At 59.2% G+C, this 22,361-nt stretch overlaps 3 protein-coding genes across 4 annotated transcripts; all 3 read right to left on the reverse strand.

Annotated features, from left to right (window-relative positions):
- Positions 1-485: 485 nt before the first annotated feature.
- ZGLP1 (zinc finger GATA like protein 1) lies at positions 486-2,805 on the reverse strand. Its single transcript, XM_032395959.1, has 6 exons — positions 2,799-2,805; positions 2,172-2,580; positions 1,462-1,547; positions 1,017-1,110; positions 739-864; positions 486-495 (listed from the first exon to the last, which is right to left on the reverse strand). The coding sequence occupies exons 1-6, from the start codon at positions 2,803-2,805 to the stop codon at positions 486-488; spliced, it is 732 nt and encodes a 243-aa protein (XP_032251850.1).
- Positions 2,806-3,455: 650 nt separating this feature from the next.
- Positions 3,456-7,874, reverse strand: FDX2 (ferredoxin 2). The gene is made up of 5 exons (XM_032396046.1): positions 7,438-7,874; positions 7,297-7,351; positions 6,776-6,882; positions 4,071-4,158; positions 3,456-3,873 (listed from the first exon to the last, which is right to left on the reverse strand). The coding sequence occupies exons 1-5, from the start codon at positions 7,856-7,858 to the stop codon at positions 3,717-3,719; spliced, it is 828 nt and encodes a 275-aa protein (XP_032251937.1). The 5' UTR covers positions 7,859-7,874; the 3' UTR covers positions 3,456-3,716.
- Positions 7,875-9,118: 1,244 nt separating this feature from the next.
- On the reverse strand, positions 9,119-22,323 carry RAVER1 (ribonucleoprotein, PTB binding 1). Of its 2 annotated transcripts, XM_032396044.1 has the most exons (14): positions 22,022-22,323; positions 20,430-20,496; positions 17,629-18,098; positions 14,086-14,277; positions 13,775-13,904; positions 13,310-13,404; positions 12,462-12,549; positions 11,952-12,163; positions 11,762-11,855; positions 11,553-11,686; positions 10,483-10,557; positions 9,871-10,011; positions 9,397-9,480; positions 9,119-9,291 (listed from the first exon to the last, which is right to left on the reverse strand). In XM_032396044.1, exons 1-14 carry the CDS (start codon positions 22,289-22,291, stop codon positions 9,145-9,147), a joined length of 2,199 nt encoding a protein of 732 aa, XP_032251935.1. In that variant the 5' UTR covers positions 22,292-22,323; the 3' UTR covers positions 9,119-9,144. The 2 variants fall into 2 exon arrangements, with proteins under 2 accessions (XP_032251935.1, XP_032251934.1); XM_032396043.1 differs by having other exon boundaries at positions 11,553-11,855.
- Positions 22,324-22,361: the final 38 nt, after the last annotated feature.

A 22,361-nucleotide genomic window follows, 5' to 3' on the forward strand; every position in this document is an offset into this window, starting at 1 on the left:
TCTCCCTGCTTGTGTTCCTGCTCTCGCTTTGTCTATGTCAAATAAACAAATTCTAAAAAAAAAAAAAAGTTTTTTTTTTTTTTAAGTCATCTCTACACCCAACACCGGGCTCGAACCCACAACCCCGAGATCGAGAGTCGCACGCTCCACTGACCGAGCCAGCCAGGCGCCCCGTGTGTCTGTCTGTCTCCATGTGTTCTTTGTCTCTGCATGTGGTGGCTGTTGCCCTATATGGGATGTTGTGGTGAATGTGGCTCATTCTCTGTGGGTGGGCTGGTCCCTGTATGTACGAGTGTGTGTGTCCCTCAGAATCCTAATGAGAAAACACCTGCCCCCACATTCCTGGCGCAGGGGAGAGAGGGGGAAGTGTGCACGAGGTGGGATCCCCAAGTCACAGCGCTCTTTCTCAGAGTAGTTGTGTTCTTTATTGTTATTGCTGTTCACAGTAGGAGTGTCACTGCTGAGGACATTTTCTGAGGGGAGGCTCAGCCAAACCTGATCGGACCAGGGGCCAGGGAGGGGGACAGTGGCCCCCTGAGACAGGGACTCTGGAGCCCGAGGCCTGGGTCTTCCACCTGAGATCCCTGAATGGGAGGGGGCAGAGAAGAGGCAGGCTGGACCCTTGAAGACCCAAGTTTTTTCCCCACTCCTCCCAGGAGGGCTTCTGCCCATTCCCTGCCCTCCCCACCACAGAGAAACTGAGTCAGGACAGGCTCAGCTGGGTGAGGAAGGGCTTACCCTTCCTGAGTTGGGCCTTGGTGGGGGCCCAGGGACACCCCACATCTGCCACATAACTTCTTGGGCTGGACACTTTTCCTGGGCACGAGCCAGCAGCTGGAGCAGCGGGTGCCATATTTCTTGTACCTGGGGTGGGGGTGCGAGAAACCAACATCAGAATGCAGCAGGGGTCCAGAAACTACCACTCTCTGGGTAGTTCCACTTTCCACAAGGGTGAGTGTTTCCCCTCCCAGAACCCCACACTGGCTAAGCATCCAAACTCCTTCCATCCTGAGGACCTGATACCACAGGCATTGCAGAGAGGGGTCCCATCTTCAGCATCTCTCCAGAGTGGGGTCCTTTGGGTCCTACAGGAAGCACAGCACCGGGGCCCTGAGGGGGCAGAGGTCAAAGGGTAAGGGGCAGAGGCCAAGAGCCTGGGCTCAGGAGGCCTGTGCAGGTGGGGCATTTTGTTAGAATCTCTACGAAGGCCCCACCTGGCTCTGGGCCAGCCCTGGGTATTACCAGATCTAAGACAGAGGGAAAGCCAGGAAGGGAGACAGATGGCAAAGCTAAGCAGAGGAGGAAACCGGGGGTGGGGGTGACTCAGCCTGAGTGGAGGGAGGTGCACCATGACTCCTTCTGGATGGGTCTAAATGGGGAAGCAGGATGGGAAGAAAGACAGAGAGGATGGGAAACTGCCCCCCCCCCCATATTTATAGCTCTTAAGTCACCAGGACTCACCGAGGGCCTCGCCGCCTCCTGAGTTGGCCTCAGGACCCCTGCCAGGGCCTGTAGAGGGGCCCCGAGAGCGGCTACTGCAGGCCAGGCTGGGGAGTAGACAGGAGTTAGCACTGGGGGGTCTGTACCTTGTCCCAGGCAGCGGCCCCTCAGTGATGATTTACTATCGGGATTTGAAGCATCCCCCAAGGAGGCATCTGATGTCTGAAAGGCCTGGCCTTGTCCCTCATCAGTAATAATAATGAGTATTATGTGAAGAGGTAGGAAGTCTGGGGCCAGCCTGCCAGTTTGAGATCCCATTTCTCCTGAGTCCTCACTGCGTGACTCCGGACAAGCGATCGCATCCTCTGCATCTCAGTTTCCAAATCTGCAAAATGGGCTTCACAAGGCTTCAGGGAGCCCATATACATCAAGGGCTACCTGTTACCTCTCATGGTTGTTGTTCCTGACAGGTGGTGGTCATGATCATTACTGGGAAAAACAACAGTTAGCAACCACCCTCAGTAGGGTCAGGCCCGTCTCATAAACAGGACCTATGCTCGGACCAGGACGTTGCTGGGTCATGGCGCCAGCCTGAGGTCTCGCTCAGAGGCTGGGCCATTTGTAACGAAGGGCTGGTGTGGGGCGCCTGCGAGCAGATGCCGAGAGGCCCCTGCCCCCACCATTATTACTATAACTTGCAAAAGGGCGCCCTCCTCTGGGCCAGCCCCTACCTGTAGCTGGGTATGATCTGTAGGCTGGAATCCGGCTTTATCTGAAACTTCAGGGTCACCCCCTCGAACCGGGGGTCCACTTTCTCAGCGCCCGGGTGGGGCTTTGACTGCTTCCGGGGCCTCCTCTGGGGTAGGGCTGAGGGGGCTGGGGGAGCCTCCAGGGGCCCTGAGCTGCAGCATGGCTGGCTGATTGGGGTCAGCATGTTCTTGGCATCCCTTGCTAGAGGCGAGGGTCCCAGAGTCTCCAAGGCCTTCAGCTCCCAGCAGGGCCCCAGGGCTTGGGTGTCCCGGGCAGGGGGCTGAACCAGCCCTTCTGCTGTTTCTTGGAGGAAACGCAGGGCAGTGACTGAGTCCTGGCTTGCAGGCCAGAAGGACCTGGGGACAAGGGACAGTGTGGTCACCCCCTTCCCTGGGCAGCACCAATGTAGTCCTCAGAGACATGGGGGAATTGCGTGGCCTCTGACCCCCATATGACCCCCACATGACCCCAAGTATCCCTCGGGACCAGAACTTCTTTTTAAGTGCCAGTAACTAACATGGTGACCTCTGGATAACCCCCAGGAACCAGAGGTCATGACCCTTTGACCACTGGATCAAGTTGGGGGAAGGGGCCGCTCCTGAACGCACCTGCCATTGGGTCTGGGGCATCCTGGGGTCCTTGGTGCCTGCTGAGCAGGGGGCGCCCGGGGCGGCTTAGGGTCCAGACACGGCGGCGCCAGTAGCTCTTGCAGCTTCGAGAAGTCTGGGACCGGTTCGGCCTCCATCACGCCCCGGCCCAGCCCCACTTCCCTAATCGCGCCCGGCCCCGCCCACCCTGAGCCCACTCGATGAGCCCCACCTGAGTGGAGCAGGACGCGCCTGGTGGGGGCGCTTCTGGCAGAGGCTGCGAGGAGCCCCACCTGGGCGGGGCGGGGCGGGGCGAGCGCGGCGGGGCGCCTCTGGCAGGCAGCGCTGGGCGCCCGGGGCCAAGCCCCCCCACCCCCCCAGGCCGGCCTCGGTCCCACTCTGGCAGCTCCGCCTGGGTGGCCTTCACACCCCTCCAGGCCAGCCTGGATCCCCCCAAATCCCTCCGCGGCCGGGGGGGCGGGGCCTTGGCACGCGGGTGCACGTGGGCTCGGGCTCCCGGGCTCTCCAGGAAGGCAGCTTCCGGGCCTCTGCCTCAGCCGTCCCGCGACCCCAGCGCTGCCGTGGGAGGGGGGAGTTGGGGGTCCAGAAGGTGCGGCTACAGACCCCAGGGCCTGCCCTCCCCGCCCCCCCCCCAGGAGCCTCAAGACACTGGAGGTCTGTGAGACAGTTTTATTGTTCCAGTCAGATTCCACCCTATCCACACACTGATTCTCCTGAGTTTGGGGGAGGCCACCCCAGCAGGGCTGGGTCCCCCTCGGCCTCCCAAACCAGAGCCTGGACATGGGATCTCTCTGAGGCAGGGGCTCTGGCCTTCTGGTTGCTTCCAACATCTCTCTCGGGCCTGTCCATGCTCTGGGCTGGGCTGGCAACTTGGCTATTCCTGCAGTCCCGGCCGCCGGGCCGCGGGTGCCCGGGCTGTCAGTGGGGCTTGGGGACATGGCCGTCCACGTAGAAGTTCCTGGTGATCTTTGGCAGCGTGAATTCGGCCCCTTCCAGCTCAGGAGTCAGCACGATTTGGCAGCCCAGCCGGGAGTTCTCCTGAAGAAGCGGGGCCATGTCCAGCATGTCGTCCTCCCTGCAGCAAGGAGAAGAGCAGTCACCCGGGGGCAAGCTGTCCAGCTGGTGGGGGCCCCACAGGGCGGGGACGAGGCACCTCTCAGGCCGGCGTGGGGCAGCGCCATGGCCAGCAGCTGCAGGGCCGAGTCGGGCTGGGGCTGCCCGGCGCGGCCCACACGGGCCTCTGCACAGCGGGGAGGGGCCGCCCCCGCTCACCTCTCCACGGGAGGAGGCAGAAGGTCCAGGTGGTCCTCGCTCACGTACACGTGGCAGGTAGAGCACGCCAGGGAAGCTTCACAGGCCCCTGGGGGCAACAAGTGAGGAGGTGCCAGTGAGGGGCACGGTCAGGTGGGCACCATGCGGTCAAGGACAGAAGGGGGAAGAGGCCCTTTGTTTCCCCGCGCGCCCCTCGTCCGTCCTTCCCGGGCCCGCACCGAGCGCACCCTCCGCCCCGTCATCCACTCGGCTAGCTGCTCCCGAGCTGCGTGTAAGTTTTGCAAAGGGACGTTCAGGGTGTCCCGTCTCCCAAGGACCACCCCCCCAGCAGGCTGTGGACCAGACTGCGTACACGGAACCATGAATGAGCGTGGACTTGACTTCAGTGTGGCTGAGGGGGAAAAAGGCAGGGTCCCTGCAGCCTGTAAGCCCTTGCGGGGACCCTGTCACTGTGCTGGGCAAATGGGTTTCCCTCTCCCTCTTGCTCCCGAAGATGGGACCTGCTTCCTCAACACTCAGTGTGGCAGGGGAAGAGACCAGAAAATAAGGGTTGAAAGATACAGAAGCTGGGGTTTCCTGCTTTTCCCCCGGACACATTCCCACCCTTTGGACTGATCACTGAGAACTGCACTTTGGGGATAATGTCCCTCCTGGTCTAAAACCTTCCAAGGCCTTTTTGCAGCCAGAATAAAACCAAACTCTTCCACTCAATCTTTGAGATCCTCCCGACCCCTCACTCACTCACTTCAGCCACACTGCCGCCCCCCCCCCCCGCCAACTCCAACGCACCAAGCCCGTCCCCAGCACGTGGCCTCTGCACTCGTTGCACCCCCGCCCTGGAATGTTCTTCTCTCCACTCTTTTACCAACAGAACTCATCTGTTTTCCAGTTCCCCCATCTCCTGTTTCTTATCCTCTCCCTGCACCACCCCCCACCCCTGCCTGGCCTTGGGGACTCTAATTTCTGCACAGCATTTACCACAGTCTCAGGTTACCACCTGAATCTCTGGGTGTACCTATGCTCCATCAACCTGGCCTCCGTCTTTGTACTTGGCACTGAGCCTGGCATATGGATGCTCAAGAGACATGTGTTTTAAGTGAATGGGACAGAATTCTCTCTGTCTTCCACAGGTGTTGGATAATGAGGATGTAGCTGCAAAGCAGCCTCCTGACCTGGGAGAACCTCCCAGGGGAACCTGGTGACTTTGCCCACACTCCCCGTCTCCTGGGGATAAAATGTCTGGACCCTGAAGCTCCAGGCAGTCCCCAAGGAATCTCTTCCTCAGTCCTGTTTCCCACCTCATTAGCACCCTCATCCCATGAGATAGAGATTATTGAATATGATAGTCCCAGCTAGGCACTGCATACTAACCAGGTGCCAGGCATTCAGCACTACGTCCAAGATCTGTTTAATCCTCCAGAGCAACCCAATGAGACAGTAACTAAATTATCCCCTTTTATACATGAGGCATCAGAGGCCCAGAGAGGTAAAGTACCTTGCTCAGAGTCATAGAGCTGGTAAGAGGCAAAATATGAACACAGGCCACTTGCCTCTAAAACTCATGTTCCAATCTCTGTCCTGGACTCCTGGTGACTGGATTCCAGAACAGAACTTGAGGTAGGCCTGCCATGACCAGCCCCCCAACATCCCCACCCCCGATAATGATTAAATCAGGCTCTGTATTATATTCACCCAACAAATAACCCTGTACATTTTTTTTTCAGACTGCCCTTTCCAGCTGCTCATGATATAATTACATGTTTATTCCTGGGATTATGGTCCCTATTAAGTTGAAATTGATGTGAAATGATAGGGGCCTTGTCTGTTTTGTACATTGCTGCCTGGCAAACAAGGTGTTCAATATACAGAGAAGAGCAGCACAGATTAGTGGCTAAAATAAGCTGGCTTTGAATCTAGTTTTGCCACTTACTTGACCCTGGATCATGTCAACTTAACCTGGGGCTGCTTCCTCACCTATAAAATGAGATAACAATCTTCCCTATCACATAACCTTATCAGGAAGATTCAATCAGTCAGTAGGTATTTAATGCGCTTAAAATAATGTCTGCTATGATTATCTTTTATTCAGCAAATACTGATTTAATACCCGTTACATCTAAACACCATGACAGGCAACCGATAAGTAGCACCAGGGTTTCTGATCTCATTCTGAAGACAGATGACAAAAAGGAAACAAGACACTGAGAAGTGTTAGGAGGACAATAAAGCACACTGAGGTGACAGTGACCAGGGGTGCGGGTTTTAGCTGGGCTGAGGGGAGGAGACTGTCAGAAAGATGACATTTACGTTGAGACCTGAAGGATTAATCTGGTGGGAAAGTACTTCAGTCGTCTGGAGCAGCAAATGCAAAAGCCCCGAGGCAGGAATGGACTTGGCTTTTTGTTTGAGGAACAGCAGGAAAGCCAGTGTGTCTAGATTAGAGAGAGGAAGGAGGGAGAGAATACAAGCTCCTGGAGGGCAGGAATTTTAATGACCTCTAATAAATGCTCAATAAATAACTGCTGAGTGAATGAAGGTTTAGAGCTGGTCAGGGTTTGAGACATTGGTGAGGAGTGTCTGGATTTTAGGCATGTTTGATGGGAAGCCACGGGAGGGTGAAGTAACGGAGGAGAACCGTATCTGATTTGCAGGGTTTTTAAAACAATGAATAAGGACCTCCCCAATTCCCAGTGTGGGGTTCCCACCTTCCAGGTCCACTCCATGGCGCTGGGCCAGGTAAAGAACATTGTCCCCCACTCTGCCGCTCACCGGAATCCGTTGGCCTGACCGGTCTACGAACACCACGTTCACCCTGGGGACAGACGGGGGTGCAGATACCAAACTTGATGGTGGGCGCGGTGGCCAGGTCACGTCTAGGGTTAGGGGGCCTAGACGTCCAGGGGAATAGGACGAGGTAGAAGGGGGACACAGAGATGAGGCTGCAGGGCAAGGTGGGGACCGGAGGAACCTCGTGGGATAAAGAATGGGGGACTTAGGGGCGCCTGGGTGGCTCAGTCGTTAAGCGTCTGCCTTCGGCTCAGGTCATGGTCCCAGGGTCCTGGGATCGAGCCCCGCATCGGGCTCCCTGCTCTGCGGGAAGCCTGCTTCTCCCTCTCCCACTCCCCCTGCTTGTGTTCCCTCTCTCGCTGTGTCTCTCTCTGTCAAATAAATAAAATCTTAAAAAAAAAAAGAAAAAAGAATGGGGGACTTAGCCCCCTACACTCACACGTCCCCGGGCCGCTCGGGGCCGCCAGCTTCTTCTTCCCCCGCCGGGCGCGAGCCTGGAAAACACGGTTGGGTGAGCGGCCGCGGCGCGCCTTGCGGGCGTCTGGCGGGTTAACGCTGTCCCCCAAAGCGCCCCAGGTACCTGTTGCTCGGAATCTTCTGGCTGTCACTGGCGCCGCCGCCTCCCCCGACCCCCGAGAGGCCGCAGGCCGGCTCCACCAGGCTCCACCAGCCGCCCGCAGCAGAAACCCAGCACTCACACCTCCCCGGGCCACGGAGGCCGCCATGACAGGCATCACGTGACCCGGGCCTGGGCATGCCCAGTGGCAGCCACGCGACCAAAGGGCCCGTAATTGCCCGAATATGAGCTCTGCCGTTTGAGTGGGGAGCGTGCGAGGAAGGACTCCAGGGACTGCCAGAGCGCGAGGGGCCATGCCCCACAGGTGTGGGGATGGCCCGTTTGAGCTCGTCCCTGAGCAGAGCTGACGCCCGCTCTGCCACCACCTCGGCCTGGGCCTAGGCACCAAAGATCTTTCACCCACACGAAAGACCTGCGGGGCCATCCCCGACTACCCACCCAGGCCCACTGTTTGTCCCAAGAACCAGCCAGCTCTGCTTTCTTTAAAACCATTTACTTACAAACTTTAATTCAGCAAAGGAAGGTCTGTGAGAGAGGACTGGGGAGACGACACCCCCCTGGAGTGGATGTGGACCCCCCAGAGTCAGGGGAGGGAAGCTGGTGGCCCAGCCAGCCAGGGGGAAGGCCCAGGATCTCCTCAGGCCGATAGGTCCTGCTGGTGGGCAGGGGCAGAGCTTATCTGCATGAAGTTGCTGGACTGGGCACTGGGCCAACAGGAGGCCAGCTCCAGGTGATCTAGCCTGGGGATGGAGAGGTGGAGCTCATCTTCAACATGGGGGCGGGCGGGGGCAGACAGCAGAGGCTGTGAGATGCACAATAACCGGACTCCCACAGACTGACAGCAGGACTGGTTTAAGCTGGCAGAGAAAACCCATCTCTGCACATACGCCTGGGTAGGAGGGATGATGGGGTTGGTTTGCCAAGACCAAGGCTTTGGCCTTCTACTGTCCTCAGAGTGGGGACCCTGGGTAGAGGGGCCCAATCCCCAGGCCAGAGCCATTTGGTCCTGAGTCAAGCTTCCAGAGCTCGGCATCTAAGAGGCTCTGACCGCAGGGCCTGGGACCCGGCTTTAAGGCATCAGAAGGCGAGGGAACTGTGGCAGGGGGCTGCGGACCCCCAGCTGGAATACAGGCCAGAGTGGGCAGGCAGGGGCAGGACACAGCCATGCCTGCAGCAGACATGAGAGAAAGAGGGCTGAGCCGTTTCAAACCGAAAAGAGTGGAATGAAGGCCCAGATATGCTGGACCTTGAAGGAATCAGAGCTGGGGGTCGTCCTGGATTGTTTAAAAAATAATACAAATTAGAAAAGGAAACAAAAGTCAATTGTCAAAGTTAAAAAAGGGGGACAGTCTCTGATCCTCACGGGAGGTCAGGGGAACCTCCAAGGCACTCGAAAGGCCAAGATACAGGAGTGACTAGGCAGGAGAGGACTCCCAGAGAGACACAGACACAGGCGGATACAGGGGAGGGGACAGAGAGCAGGCCAGGGCCCCTCTCTCTTAAGGCTGTAGAGTTTCCATGCCGGGAGCAGGCCAGAGGTGCATAGTGGCCCCCAGACTCCCCCACACTCCTTGGGTTCCGGCTGGTTGGTCAACAAAGTCTTTCAGAGATTTTTCTATTACTGAAAGGGGGGAAAAAAACACAAACAGAACACCAGAAAACCCAAAAGCGATTTGGTGCAGGCCCTTGAGCATCTCTGGCACTGGACCCTTAGAAAATCCGCTTGCGCTTCAGGTAGGAATCTGCGTAGTGGCCCCCAAGGCCCTGGGAGTGCTGGCCCACATAGCTGCCTTCGGGGCTGGGCTCGGGTGAGGGCAGCAGGTGGGCAAAGCTGCGTTTCTGGCCACCCAGTGGGGTCTAGAGACAGAGGGGAGGGGGTGACAAGTCAGAGGCCATCCAGGGGCCACTGCTCCCCAACCTGGCGTGTCCCCGCTGCCCTCCCTCCCCACCCACCCCCCGTACCTTCAGCAGGTGGCTGTGGCCATTTGGCCCAGGGCCAAGGCCCAGGAGCCCTTCTCCGGAGCCCAGTGGAGAGGAGCCGACGGCCTGGGAGACATGGGAGAGAGATGAAATGGGAGAGGAAGCGGCCCCCAGGGCAAAGGCAAGGGGTTTCAGGCTTGAACCCTGCCTCTGCCACTCATCAGCTAGGAGACTGGGGGGACTTCTTTTTTCTGAGCCTGTTGCCTCATCTGTCAAGTGGGGCTAATCTCACCCACACCGCAGGCTACTGGGGAGGGAGTGAAAGGTGGCCAGGAAGGCTGGGCAACATTAGGTGCAAGACACAGGTGTGGGGATGGCCCGTTTGAGCTCGTCCCTGAGCAGAGCTGACCCCCGCTCTGCCACCACCTCGGCCTGGGCCTAGGCACCAAAGATCGCAGGGACTCCTACATCCTGGCTGTCCCTGGGGAACTGTCCACAGCTGGGGAAGCTCCTCACCTTGTTAAGGTGGCTCTGCTTGAGGCCAGCCTGCAGGCCACTGGTGAAGTAGGAAGTGGGAGAGCCCGAATAGAAGTGGGAGAGGGGCCCCCCGCCGCCCCCGCCACTCCGTTCTCCGAAACCACTTGGCGGGGGGGACATCTGCAGAGAGGGGGGCGGGCCGAGTGAGACAGATTATTGAAGAATCCAACCCATTCTGTAGATCCTCCCAAATGCCCCCTCCCCCCCAGCTTTGGCCAATGGGACAGCAGCATGACGCTGAAGACAAGAGGTGCCTGGCCTCCCTGCTTCCTCTTGGGAACCCCGGGACCACCACCACATGTGGGCCAGCCTCACAGGGTGACCTGCTGGAGAACGAGCTCCAGGGGCAGCAGATAAATCATCCCAGCTGAGTCCCCTTCCCCCGCCTAGTAACTGCCAGGTATGTGACTAAAACCAGTGCAGACTGCTCAGCCCCAGCTGTGCTGCCAGGAAACCACCTGCTGAGCTCCCCGAAGACTGGTGAGAAATCAAGTATCTGCTGTTCTGAGCGACCAAGTGGTGGGGCCGCTTGTTATGCAGCAAAAGCTAACAGATACGCCCAGGAGATGAGATGGACGGGGCAGCTCTTACTTTGTGTCGGCTGGGTCTGTGAGGCCCTAGCGCCGGCTCCCGTGGGTGGGAGAAGAGCCGCCGAGGTCCCACATCCTGAAGGGAAGGGAGAGAAGCATGTTGGGTGGGAGTCTGCACCAGCTTCACCCCTGGCTGAGTTCCACGGCACAGATGTCCCGGGGAAGTCTGGCCCCCTCCAGCAGAGGGCACACCCGACTGTGTGCGGGCGACTTCCAACTGCAGGCTGGGCAGCTGGGATGAGATGGAGTGTGCGCCCCACGGCAGAGAGGGGTTCCACATCAGCCCCGGAGGCGGCTGCTGTGAAGGCGTGTGGCCCCTGTGGGGCCAGGTGTTCACAGTGTTTCGAGGCCACTGGGCATCTGCATTGTGTGAGCCCTTTTATACGTTAGCGTTGACATTTATTTCAGTTGTTAACTTTTTTAAAACCTGGTGTGGGCCAGGGGCGCCTGGGTGGCTCAGTCGTTAGGAGTCTGCTTTCCGCTCAGGTCATGGTCCCAGGGTCCTGAGATCGAGCCCCACATCGGGCTCCCCGCTCAGCAGGAAGCCTGCTTCTCCCTCTCCCACTCCCCCTGCTTGTGTTCCCTCTCTCGCTGTCACTCTGTCAAATAAACAAAATCTTAAAAATAAATATATAAATAAGCAAACCTGGTGTGTGCCAAACATAACACAGGGGGGCCTGCGGGTGGCCGGGCTGCAACATCTGACCCCGGGGGAGGCTGGGATCACAGAAGGAACAGCTCTCCAGGGACAGGGACAGGGACAAGAGTCAGAGAAGGGAGTGAAGGACAGAAAGACCAACAGGACACCGAGCCTTGTCTTTAAGAGGCCAAAGCCCAGCCTAACGCCTCTTGGGAGAGAAAGACAGACGGGAAGCAGGTCTGATGTGCAGAGACAAGCAGACATGAGACAGGGCGGGGACTGTGTCTGGCACCTTCCCCGCGATCTCCCTAGCGCTCGCCTGGCCCTCGGTATTACAGAAATAACGTTCCGGAGAACGACTCGCTCTGGGGGGACAAAGGGCCACAGTGGCAGCCCTCGGGAGGCTGAGCGCACGGCAGCTAGGTACTCACCGAGGGGTAGTCGAAACCACAGCTGTCAGGCAGCCCTGGTTCCGGGGGCAGGCGGGCGCTGGCGAGAGGGCTGAGCAGGCGGGACTTGAGCTGGAAGGCTTTGCTGCTGCCGCCTCCACCACCACCTCCAGGGGCTGGGGGGTTAGGCAGGTGGCCCTCAGCTGGGCGGCGGCTTCTCCCTGTGCCTCCCCAGCCCCGAGCCTCCTTACCCGCCAGGTTGCTGGCCGGGAGTAGGCTGTGTAGGTTCAGGTAGGGATTCAGGGGGATCCGGAAGTCCTTTGGGGGTTCCCCCAGCAGCGAGACCTGTGGTGGGAGGGCTGGATTCGTGAGGGCCCCTGGCAGGCGGGCTCTTGCAGGTCAGGAGGCCGGATCGGTACTGGGTACAGGGCAGAGCCTTACCCCAGGGGGTGCTGGCAGAGGTCCACTGTCTTTCTGGAGGCTCCTAAGGCCGGTGCCTCGGAGTCCCACTGGGGCAGGGGGTGGAGTGAGCTGGGCTGCTGGGGGACCCAGGCCTATGGCTTCCCGGTCACCCCCAGAAGGGCCAAGCAGTGGCGGCAGAAGAGGCGGTGGCTTCCCTCGCCGGGGCGGCAGCTCCGGGGGCAGGGCCCCCCCTGCAGGGAGAAGATGATGTTGGCGCCCAACCCCACAGGACCCGTCTTCCCGGGGCCCTGAGCCTCCACTTGGACCCGGACCAGCAGGTATGTGGTGGGCACTGTGCAGAGCCCTCTAAGCACATCACCTCCCAGGATGCTCCCAGCCACCCTGGGAGGTGAGGGCCCAATTGACAGATGGGGCCACTGAGACCCAGAGAAATGAGATCATGTGTCCATGCTTAGTAAGGAAAGGGGCTCAGAAAGGGGAAGTGGGAACGGGGTCCAGAAAGATGAGGGGGCGCAGGGTCTGTGTTACCTGCAGACAGCTCCCCGAGGAGGGGGTTGGCCGGCTGGGCCCCAGGCTGAAGGGTGCCCAGGGGAGAGTCTCCCAGGATCCCGGGCTTCTGGAGACAGAGCACAATCAGCTGGAGATGGGCCAGTGTGGCCCGGACAGCAGACAGGGGTCACCACACCCAGCACACCCGGATTCCAGGCCCCAGCCCGTCATGGGCAGACACGCACAGTGTCCCCCAGTGTCTGCAACATCCCAGCCGTCACCCATCTGGCCACCCAGTGGTGACGGAGGGCCTCCTGCATACTAGGCCCTGGAGAGACCCCGGGGACATGCACCATATGCTCGGCGTGTCAGGGCCCGTCACCCACACTGCTAACCACGGTCAGACACACATAAGATGACAGTCCTTCCCAGGCACACTGTCCCACACCCAGTCCCCCTGTTGGAAGCACAGCGTCCAACACAGTGCCCCAGCCACATGGAGCCAGTCACTTTTAGCCACGCAAGCCCCTGATTCCATCAGTGACGGTCAGACGCACCCACGTCGCTGACTTGGCCCTAGTGAACCAAACCGGGTGGATTAGTGGCGTGTGTGTGTGCGTGTGCGTATCTTGGTCTGCCCGGGTCTCCGTGTATACGCGATGAGAAGGCGGGAGCGAGCCATCAGCAAGCTACTCCCCTGTGAAGCCCGGACTTCCTCTCCCAGACTGAGTCACTGCCTGAGTCCTGAGCACCTGCCACGGACACGACCACATGTCCCGTCACCCTGCCGATGGCAAGCCACTGGTAGGTGCGAGGGGGTGTGAAATGGACCGACGAGGGGCAGGGGCGTGCGTGTGTGTGCGGAGGGCCCGGGGCCGCGCAGTTACCTTCTGACTCTGGGTCTGCAGGGCGAGCTGCAGCAGCGCCGTGGATAGGGCGGGCCCGCTGAGCAGCGGCATGGCCGGAGGTGCACCCAGGAGGCCTGGGGGAGACCAGGAAGTGAGCAGCGGACCCTGGATGGAAGCGCCCGCCCCAATTAAGCACAACCCCGGGCCTGAAGCTCCCAGAAAACAACTGATGTCCCCAAAACAAGGGCCCAGGAGGGGAGTCTGCCCCAGGGAGGGACAGCCCTTTCCACTACCCTGCCTCACTGCAGGTGGCTCTGCTCCCCCCCCCCCCCCACCCCTTGAGGGGCTCGGGGCACCAGCTCCCTCTGGTGACTGCCGCTCTCATCCCAGCCCCTGCTCACGGGCTCGAGACACTCAGAGCTCAGATGGGAAAAAAGCCTGGGGAGGCGCTGGGTTCCGAGAGTGCTGGGGACCCCGGCCACCACTCTCCAGGCCCCACCTTACCCTGCTTGCCCCCTGCACTGCCGTGGAGCAGGGGGTGCAACAGCAGCTGGAGGGAGGCAGAGGGCCCCAGGTTGTTGAGCAGCTGCAGGATGTTGGGCTCGGGCAGGAGTCCTTTGCCCCGATTGAGGGCCTGTAGAGAGAAATGGAAGAGCGGCTTAGAGCCCCACCTGGCCTCCGGGATGCGGGCTCACCCGTCCCTCTCATCCCAAGTCCAGCCGACACCCTGACTTTTTAAGAGAGGAGGGCCTGGCCCCTGGTTCCCCCACCCCCACCCCCACCCCCAGGGGTACACTTCCCAGGCAGGCACTCACCGTGGCCTGGGCAGCGATGAGCGCGGCCAGCATGCTGCGGCCAGGGGGCCCTGGGGCACAGAAGGAGACGCGCAAGTGGCTGCCCCCCAGCGCCAGGCCGTCCGCCCGCTGCTGCGCTTCTTCTGCCATTTCCGCCGTCTCGTACTCCAACACAGCGAAGCCCTTCAGCTGCCCATCCTGGCCATATGCCAGCTGGGGGGGGGGGTAGACGTGAGCACCCAGGTGGCAGTGGCAGCCCTCATGTGAAGTGACAACCAGCGACCAGATCGGGATCCCGATCATGACCGTGAATTCCCCAGAGGGCGTGGGTTTTTGGCCCTACGCTCTTCTAAGCCCTGTTCCTGCATTAGCTCATCGAATCTTCTCAGTAGCCCCAGGAGGCTGCATCCTACCCATTTTTCAGAGCAGATAGCTGAGGTTCAGAAAGGTCAACATGCCCAAGGTCACACAGCGTGTAGGAGCACAAAGCTGGGGTCCACCTCGCATGGGTCAAGTCCCCTGGGGCTCAGGCCAGCGCTACTTTGGGACTCTGATGGGGACTGCCCAGCACACGAAGGTGCAGGAAGGACACAGTCTAGGGGTGAGACATGTGGCCTCCAAGCTCGGGTTCAAGACCGGATGTGCCAGTTGGGAGGGAGGTCACACAACCAGTGAGGCCCCCCCCGCCCCGCCTCCCCTGACAGCAGCCCGTTGGTACTTTAGGCCCACAGCCTCTTTTCCAGACCCTGGGGCCAGATGTGTCTCAGGACTGAGACTTTTTTGGAAGAAAGGGAGGATGCTGCACATGCTATATATCGTGTGTCCGTTCCCCCACTGGGGTCTGGGGCTCCCGCACATCAGACGCCCAGATCTCTGCAGCAAGACACAAATGGCCCCATCAGGTCAGGTCGGGTCAGGCTCTGCTACCATGCGAGCCTGCCACCCACTCAGGGAACGAACGTCTTGGTTTTCAGGGCATCGTGGGTGCTGTCCCAGGGCAGACAGATCCCGGGCGAGCACCCGGCCGGACCATGCCTGCCCACGGGCTGGGCGCCACAGGGGCTGTTTCACCACTTTGCAGAGCCAGGCACGGGCAGCACTCCCACTCTGCAGGGGAGGAAACAGGCTCCGAGAAGGGCAGTCCCTTGCCCGGGCCATGGAGCTGGAGCTGGGAGCGGACAAGGCCACACTGCTGCCCTTCAAGAAACCAGCCACCTGTGTGTGGCTATGGCTGTTTCGGGAACCAGTGATGCTCCTCCCGGTCCCCAGTGACGCACAGTGTGGTATGGAACCAAGACAATGTCCATCCACAGAGAACAGCGGAGTCCACGAAATGGAATACGGCGTGGCCCCAACAGCAATGAAAAAGCTCTCGTGTCTGAGCACGAAAATATGCCCAAGACCGAAGGGAAGAACCAAACCGAAGCAGGCACGGCAATATCTGGCTCAGGAAAAGGGGAACGCAAAGACATACACACACATCTGTTTGAAATGCGTAACGAAATCTCGCCGAAGAAGACACCACCACAACCTGGTCTGAGCGGGGACTGCAGGCAAAGGCACGGGGCGGGGGGGGCTTCACCACTGACCTTTCTGCACTTGCTGAATTTCCAAACAGGACTGGACTGCCCATTCACAAAAATAAATAAAATGGAAAAGGCTTCTTAAAACACCCAAGGTCTCATGACATCTGCTTTATTAGCGTCTACAGCATTGAGATGCTAGGGAAACCGGCGTGTGACTAACTGGCAAAGCGCGCCAGAGCGGGCTGCTAGGGCATTTCCCTGATGGTCTCATCTTGGTGATGTTGAAAATGATGCTCCCCACCAGGACGGCCAGTTCCCAGCTTGGCATCCAGCCTTCTTGGAAGGTGAGGGTGCCCGCTTAAGAGTGGGGGGCCCCGGGGTCAGCTGACGGACCTCGACTCCCAGCCCATCTTACTGGCAGGCTGGTGTGGGCACATCACTGCACGTGCCCAGCCCTGGGCCTTGTTTTCCTCATCTGTAAAGTGGGGCCAGCACACAAACCCACCTCAAACGGTGGTTGTGGGGATTTAAGGAGATGCTCCCCAGGGGCAAGGAAGGGTGGTACTCTAGATGTGCACCTGCTCTGAGTGCCCAGGTAGGGTGGCTCCAGCTGTCAGCCCACCTCTACTGAGCACTTCACCTTCACCTCTGTCCAAGGCCCAGATGCACATCTTCTAATAAGTGCCATCTTACAGAGGAAGAGAGAGAGGGGTCAAAGTGCAACCAAGGCTTCACGGCTCCTAAGGAGGGAGATTAAGGCTCAAACCTCAACGTGCCTGACTCCTGAGCCCGGCCTCCATTCAACCAGGACACCTACTGTAAGTGGAAGCATGTACAAGTAGCCATTCACAATAACCCAATCACAAAGCACTGCTAGCCCCATTTCCAGATGGGAAAACTGAGGCTCGGAGCGAGAACTTAGTTGGTCATAGCTCTGCTGTCCCATCTTCATAAGAGAGGACATGGCTGCCAAGCTAAGTCATCTGTCTCCTGAGCCCCCCACCCAGGGCCTAGCACAGGGCAGGTAGGCAACAGAAGGCAGCAGTGTGACCAAATGCAAAGTGAGCAAGGAGCGGGCTTCCTAAGACTCCATTTACACAAGGGAAGCGGGACTCACCCACGGCCACTGGAGTCAGGGCCCGTACACCAGCTCCATCAGGCTGGCCTGGGGCTTGGAGCCAGGCTGCAGCGTTCCCATCCCAGCCCTGCCACACCCTGGCTGTAGAGCCCTGGGTAGGGCACTTGAACTTGTGCCACCTGAAAATGGGGTGTTACCTGCCTCTCTGGGCTGTTCTAGGATGAAGGGATTCTAAGTAATGTGCCCAGTGGGTGCTGAAGGAATATCTATGCTGGGGGTCTGTGGGTAAGGCTATCTGGGGGCTGAGGAGTGGGCCTGGCTTGTTCTCACGCCACTGTGCCTGTCACAGGGCCCGGGAGGCACACAGATATGCATTACACATGTGACTCGGATGAACCAGAGACTGTTTTGCCAACCCAAAGTGTGAGTGTTGAATCCTTTTATGGAGGAGGAAAACCAAGACTCAGAGAGTGAGTGACTTGCCCAGAGACCCAGAGCCGGGCTGGAATCCAGCCAAGTCCAACTTCCTGACCTCCAGGCTCAAATGGACTGTGGGCTTCTCTGGACAGCCTCCTCAAAGCCAGGCCTAGGAGCCAGGAGGCCACTCGGCAAACGTCTGATGAACACGGAAATGGGAGCGAGAGGTGAGCAAGCCTCGCACCAAGCTTTCACAAAGGCGGCCTCACCTGCGTTTTATAGGAGGCCCAAGGCCACCAAGGTTAAGCAAGTTGCTAAAGGGTGCACTGGGATCTGAGGCCCAGCCATCTGGCTCCGAGCTGGGCTGTCACCCACTACACCACGTGGCCTTTATAACAAGAACCCCATTCAAAGTGGCACCGCTGCTGCTTTACTAAAAAGGGACCCAGGAGATTAGAAAAGGCAGGTGACGCCAAAGGGCCCCTCTGAGGCGCTCTGGCCCCCTGCCCACCCCCAGGCCCCGGCACCAGGCCCAGGGCTCACCTGGCAGAAGGTGGGCGTGTGGGCCGCCGCCAGTGCCCGGCGCAGGGCGTCCCCGTCGCTGAAGCCAGGGGGCAGCTGGTCGACACAGAGGCAGCGCGAATGCAGCAGCTCGGGCGTCAGCTGCCCGGCATCTGTCCAGTGCACGTAGAGGGTGCGCGGGCCCAGCGGCTTGCCCAGCAGGTCCGACTTGGCGCGGGCAGCCGAGTCCTTCTTCATGTACTCCGCGAAGCCGTAGCCCTTGGAGTGGCCGGTGCGCTCGCTGTAGACCAGAAAGCAGCGCTCCAGGCTGCCGAAGGGCCGCACCAGCTCCTCGAACTGCTGCTGGGTGAAGCTGGGGGGCAGGTTGGCCACGCAGAGCAGGGCGTCCGTGGGCTGCAGCTGCACGGACAGCTCGCGCTCCCGCAGGTGGCTCTGGTGGAAGGCGCGGATGGCAGCCTCGGCCTGCTCCCCGTTCAGCAGGGTCACGAAGGCTGCAGCGGGAGGGGGCGCGGGCTCAGGGGGCGACCCCGAGGGGCACCCCCTTCACCCCACAGCCGTCCCCCCACCTCTCTCTACACCTTGCGTGACCTCAGAATACCCAAAAACCAGGATGTGTCAGGGACCAGCTGAGGGAATGGCTGGCAGCCTGGAGTTCCTGCTGCAGGGGTCTCCTTCCTCCCCGAGCCCTGCTTCCTGCTCTGGTCCCCGCTCCTCACCCACACAGCAGGGCTCACCTATTGTGTGCCTGGCTGGGTCCTACACGCGACTAACTCGGGTGACGCACGGCCGTGGTTAAGCACGTGATTGCTGGGGCCTGGGGCTTCGATTCCAGCCCCTGAATGGCTCTGGGGTCTCAGTTTCTTCATGGGAAATGAGAATAACTTACTCCTGACAACCCCCATTTGGCCAGCAAGGAAACAGGTCCAGAGCAGTGCCCCCTGCCCCAGTGGAGGAGCCTGGACTTGAACCCAGGCAGGCAAGCCCCAGTGCCCTGCTCTGCACCCCTCCTTCACCACCTTTCCAGGCCACCAACACCTCTCATATCCAGTCCCGCTGCCACTCCTCGTTTGCTCTCCACGCAGCAGCGACAAGGAGCCTTTCAAAAGGATAATCAGATGGTGCCCTGTCCTTGTCTAGGGGTTTCTCATTACAGGGGCCAGTGGATCTTGTGTGGCCTGGCCCACTGGCCTTGCTGACCTCCTCGCCCATCTCCTGCTGCTACTTCCTGAACTGTGCCAGGCCCACTCCGCCCCGGGGCTTTGCGCCTGCTTCTCCCTGAGCGTGGAACCCTGACCTCCACGCTGCCTCGCCTGGTTAACCCCCACCCACCCTTCAATCTGCCTGCAAACATCACTTCCCCCACAAAGCCTAGCCTGACTTCTCCTGTTGCAGATCCCAGCTCTGTGCTCTTACAGGGCTCTGAAGCTTCTGGTTTTGTGTATGTTCATGTACACAAACCTCCATGCTTGCAGCTGTCTGAATAACACCCTTCTCCGCAGACTAGACTATCTGTTAACTTGGTTAACAGTTATGTACCTGGTACCCAGCACACCCCATTCAGTAAACATTGTTGGAAGACTGTATGAATGAGTGTGTCAGTTAAGCTCTGGATTATTAATGCCTAGCACACAGGCATGCTAGGTGCTCAGTAAATACTTGATTTGTTGCCCCTGCCAATATTTACTAAGCACCTATTAGGTGCCAGGCACCCACAGCTTTTTAGGATTTTAACATGTTTGGCCTCATGGCTAACCCAAGCAGGTCATGCCCAATTTGCTGGTGAGAAAACTGAGGCTCTGGAGGGTAAATCACTTGCCTGTGGCCACAGAGTAAGGCCAGACCAGGACTTGAACCCAGGTCCATTTGCCTCCAGGGCCCAAGAACTTAACAACTATGCTAGCCTGCCACACAGGGGTTACTGGTCCTCAGCTTCTTCTCACCCATCTTACAGATTGCAAAAAAAGGCCCTGGAAGGTTTAATACCAGCACTATGCCTGGCAGGCGTAGACACCCACAGAGAGCTTCCCATGCGGGGAGTGGGGGAGTGCCAAGGCTGACAAGACCCCTCCCTGTTCTCAGGGAGCCAGCCACCCAGTGCAGGAGGCAGGTGAGTGAGAGAGCGACAAGAGCCCAGTGTGACAGTGCTATGATGGGTAGGGCGTTTGGGGCACTATGCGAGCTGCCTGATGCCACCCGGATAGCACTGTGGACAGCTAAGAGCACCGGCAGAGGGAACAACCTGGAACCTGATGGGTGCCCGAGGGGATGGTGAGGCTGGGGCACATCCCCGCAAGGTGGTGGCAGGAGGAGCCTCAGAGAATTTTGAAGAGAGAGAACAATGAAGGTTAGGACTGGATTTGATCAGATTCGCAACTGGATCAGAGCTGGCTACTGGTGGGGAGGGCAAGCCGGACCATGAAATCACAGAGGCAGACAGACCAGAGTGAGGCTGCCTTTTTGGCAAAGATGGAGGGGGCATGGATCAGATGGAAGTTGAGGGAATGGAGGGGTGCCAGTTGTTCTGGAGGACTTGAAGGAGAAGACCAGACAGGTCTGGGCGACTGGCTGGCTGGGGGGAATGGCGTGGGGAAGGGGGGAGCCCAATGCCTAGGTATCTGGCTGGGGAGCCCAGGGGAGGAACATCAAGGCTGCCTGACAATGGGCACCCAGGATGAGAGACAGAGTGGGACAACAGTCTGTCCTGCACGGCCTAGGGGACAAGGTTGGGCCCGAAGTTCAGGACAGGAAACACTGGGTGTGGACCCTCCCAGTTTCAGGGACTGTCACCTCCTGCCACTAGCCCAACCCACAGCCCCACAAACCTGTCCCTTTGTATTTGTCCACAAAACAGTACTTGAGCTCATAGTCGCTGAGCAGGTCGTGCACTTCCTGCGGAGACAGAAGCCAAAGGATATGAAGTCACCAGGGGCTGAAGGGAGCGACCCAGTGCCACCTCCACGTGGACCAGCTATGAAGGCAGATCAAATAGCATCCCCATCTTACAAATGAAGAAACATGCAGAGCTGGGATTTAGAGCCAGAGCCTAGCTGCAGACTCCAAGCTTTGAACTAACACAACACACCCTAAGACTCGGATGGGTCTGCGTTCAAGTCCCAGCTCTGCCCTTAGGGAAATAACTTCAACTCATCTGAACCTCAGGTACAAGTCTGACTCTCTCCAACATCCCAACAAATGGGGCATTAACCCATTTTGTAGATGAAGAAACTGAGGCTCAGAGAGGCAAAGGAACATGTCCAAGGTCATGCAGCTGGTCAGGGCAGTAGAGGGAATGCCACGCAGGGGATACCTGACTGGGGACCCTGTGTACTGAAAAGCCCACAGTGCATGACTTCACGTGCCTCCCAATTCCCTCCTGTTGACAGGGCTGGTCTTCTGGTAAGCCAGCTTTGCGGGCAAACTCTGGGGCCTGCTACTGCCAGACACACTGTGCACCTTGAAGGAGATAGAGTGTTCCCAGCTGAGAGATGGTAGGCACTAGGAGAGCCAGCTCTAGGAAAAAACCAGACCATACTTAGTGGCACCTGACCCAGGTCTGTCCCCAAGTCTGCCCCTCCCCACACTCTGAGACCCCACCAGCCATGTGCCTACTCGTGGGCAGGGAGTCAGTGGCAGATGTGCAGGTGGGTCATAGAGCAGAGATTTCTCAGCAGCAGGGAGAAAGAACCCATCTCACTGTGGCAGGGCAGGGCAGACTAGATGCAATCTCCTTGGGTCCAAAGAGCACTGGGAAGCCCTGCCCCATGTAGGCCCCAAAAGAAGGGCACCCCTGGCCAGATCAGTCAAGGGAGGGGGCACAGAACAGTGGGGGAGGTCTGCAGGTCTGTGAGCTGGGGGCACTAGACTCCATTTTTCCAAATTAATCCAGAGGCTTTTGGAGAAGAAAAACCCCAGGAGCTACTACAACTTCCGGACCTCTCAGAGGAGTCGGTAAACGCGTGCTATGGAAAGGCATACTCTACTCAACCCTGAAACTTCTGGATACAAGGTTCCGCCGCCCCACGGTAGAGGGGGTGGGGAAAAACACAATCAGAGCAGGGAGCAACCGACATCCCTACTTCCACAGTCCCAATATAGCAGCCCATTCACAATCCCCCAACAAGGCCAAAGTTGCCCGCCCCCCTCCAGTTAGTTCCCCGCCCCCTTCAATCCCTTGGTTTCGTCCAACCCTGGGGGCCCCCCGCAACGCCCCCCCCCCGTCCCAAGTTGGGTTTTTCCCCCCCACCCCCCCCCCCCCCCCCCCCACATCTTGCTCTTGGTTTCTCCCGATCCCGCACTGATCCCGCGCTTGGACTCTCCCGCCGACGCCCCCCAGCGCAGGCCAGCGTTGGTGTCGCCCGGTTCCCCCCGCGCACGCGCACGGTGGTATTTCCCGCCACGCTCCCCCCCCCCATACCTGGTTGGTCACGTCCCCCGGGAGGCCCCGGATCAGTATCTTGCGGCGGTTACGGAACTGGCGCTCGCTATGTTCTAGGCGTTTCCGGATCTCCTCTGGATCTAGCGGCGGCAGTTCTTCTTCGGGCGCCCGGCGCTCCGCGGCATCATCAGCTTCAACCTCGGCCCCAGCCTCCGGGCTCAGCGGGGGCCGGTGAGTAACGGACACGTCGGCCGCCATCTTGGGAAACCCGGCGCCTTCTGGGACCAGCGAGCCTGGGCGGAGCGGCATAGAGCGGCAACGAGGGCGCGCCCGCCGATTGGCCAGGAGAAGCCCCACCTCCTTTCCCACCCCCTCAGCC

Source organism: Phoca vitulina, unplaced genomic scaffold (assembly GCF_004348235.1).
Source record: "Phoca vitulina isolate PV1807 unplaced genomic scaffold, GSC_HSeal_1.0 scaffold89, whole genome shotgun sequence".
Classification (NCBI taxonomy): domain Eukaryota; kingdom Metazoa; phylum Chordata; class Mammalia; order Carnivora; family Phocidae; genus Phoca; species Phoca vitulina.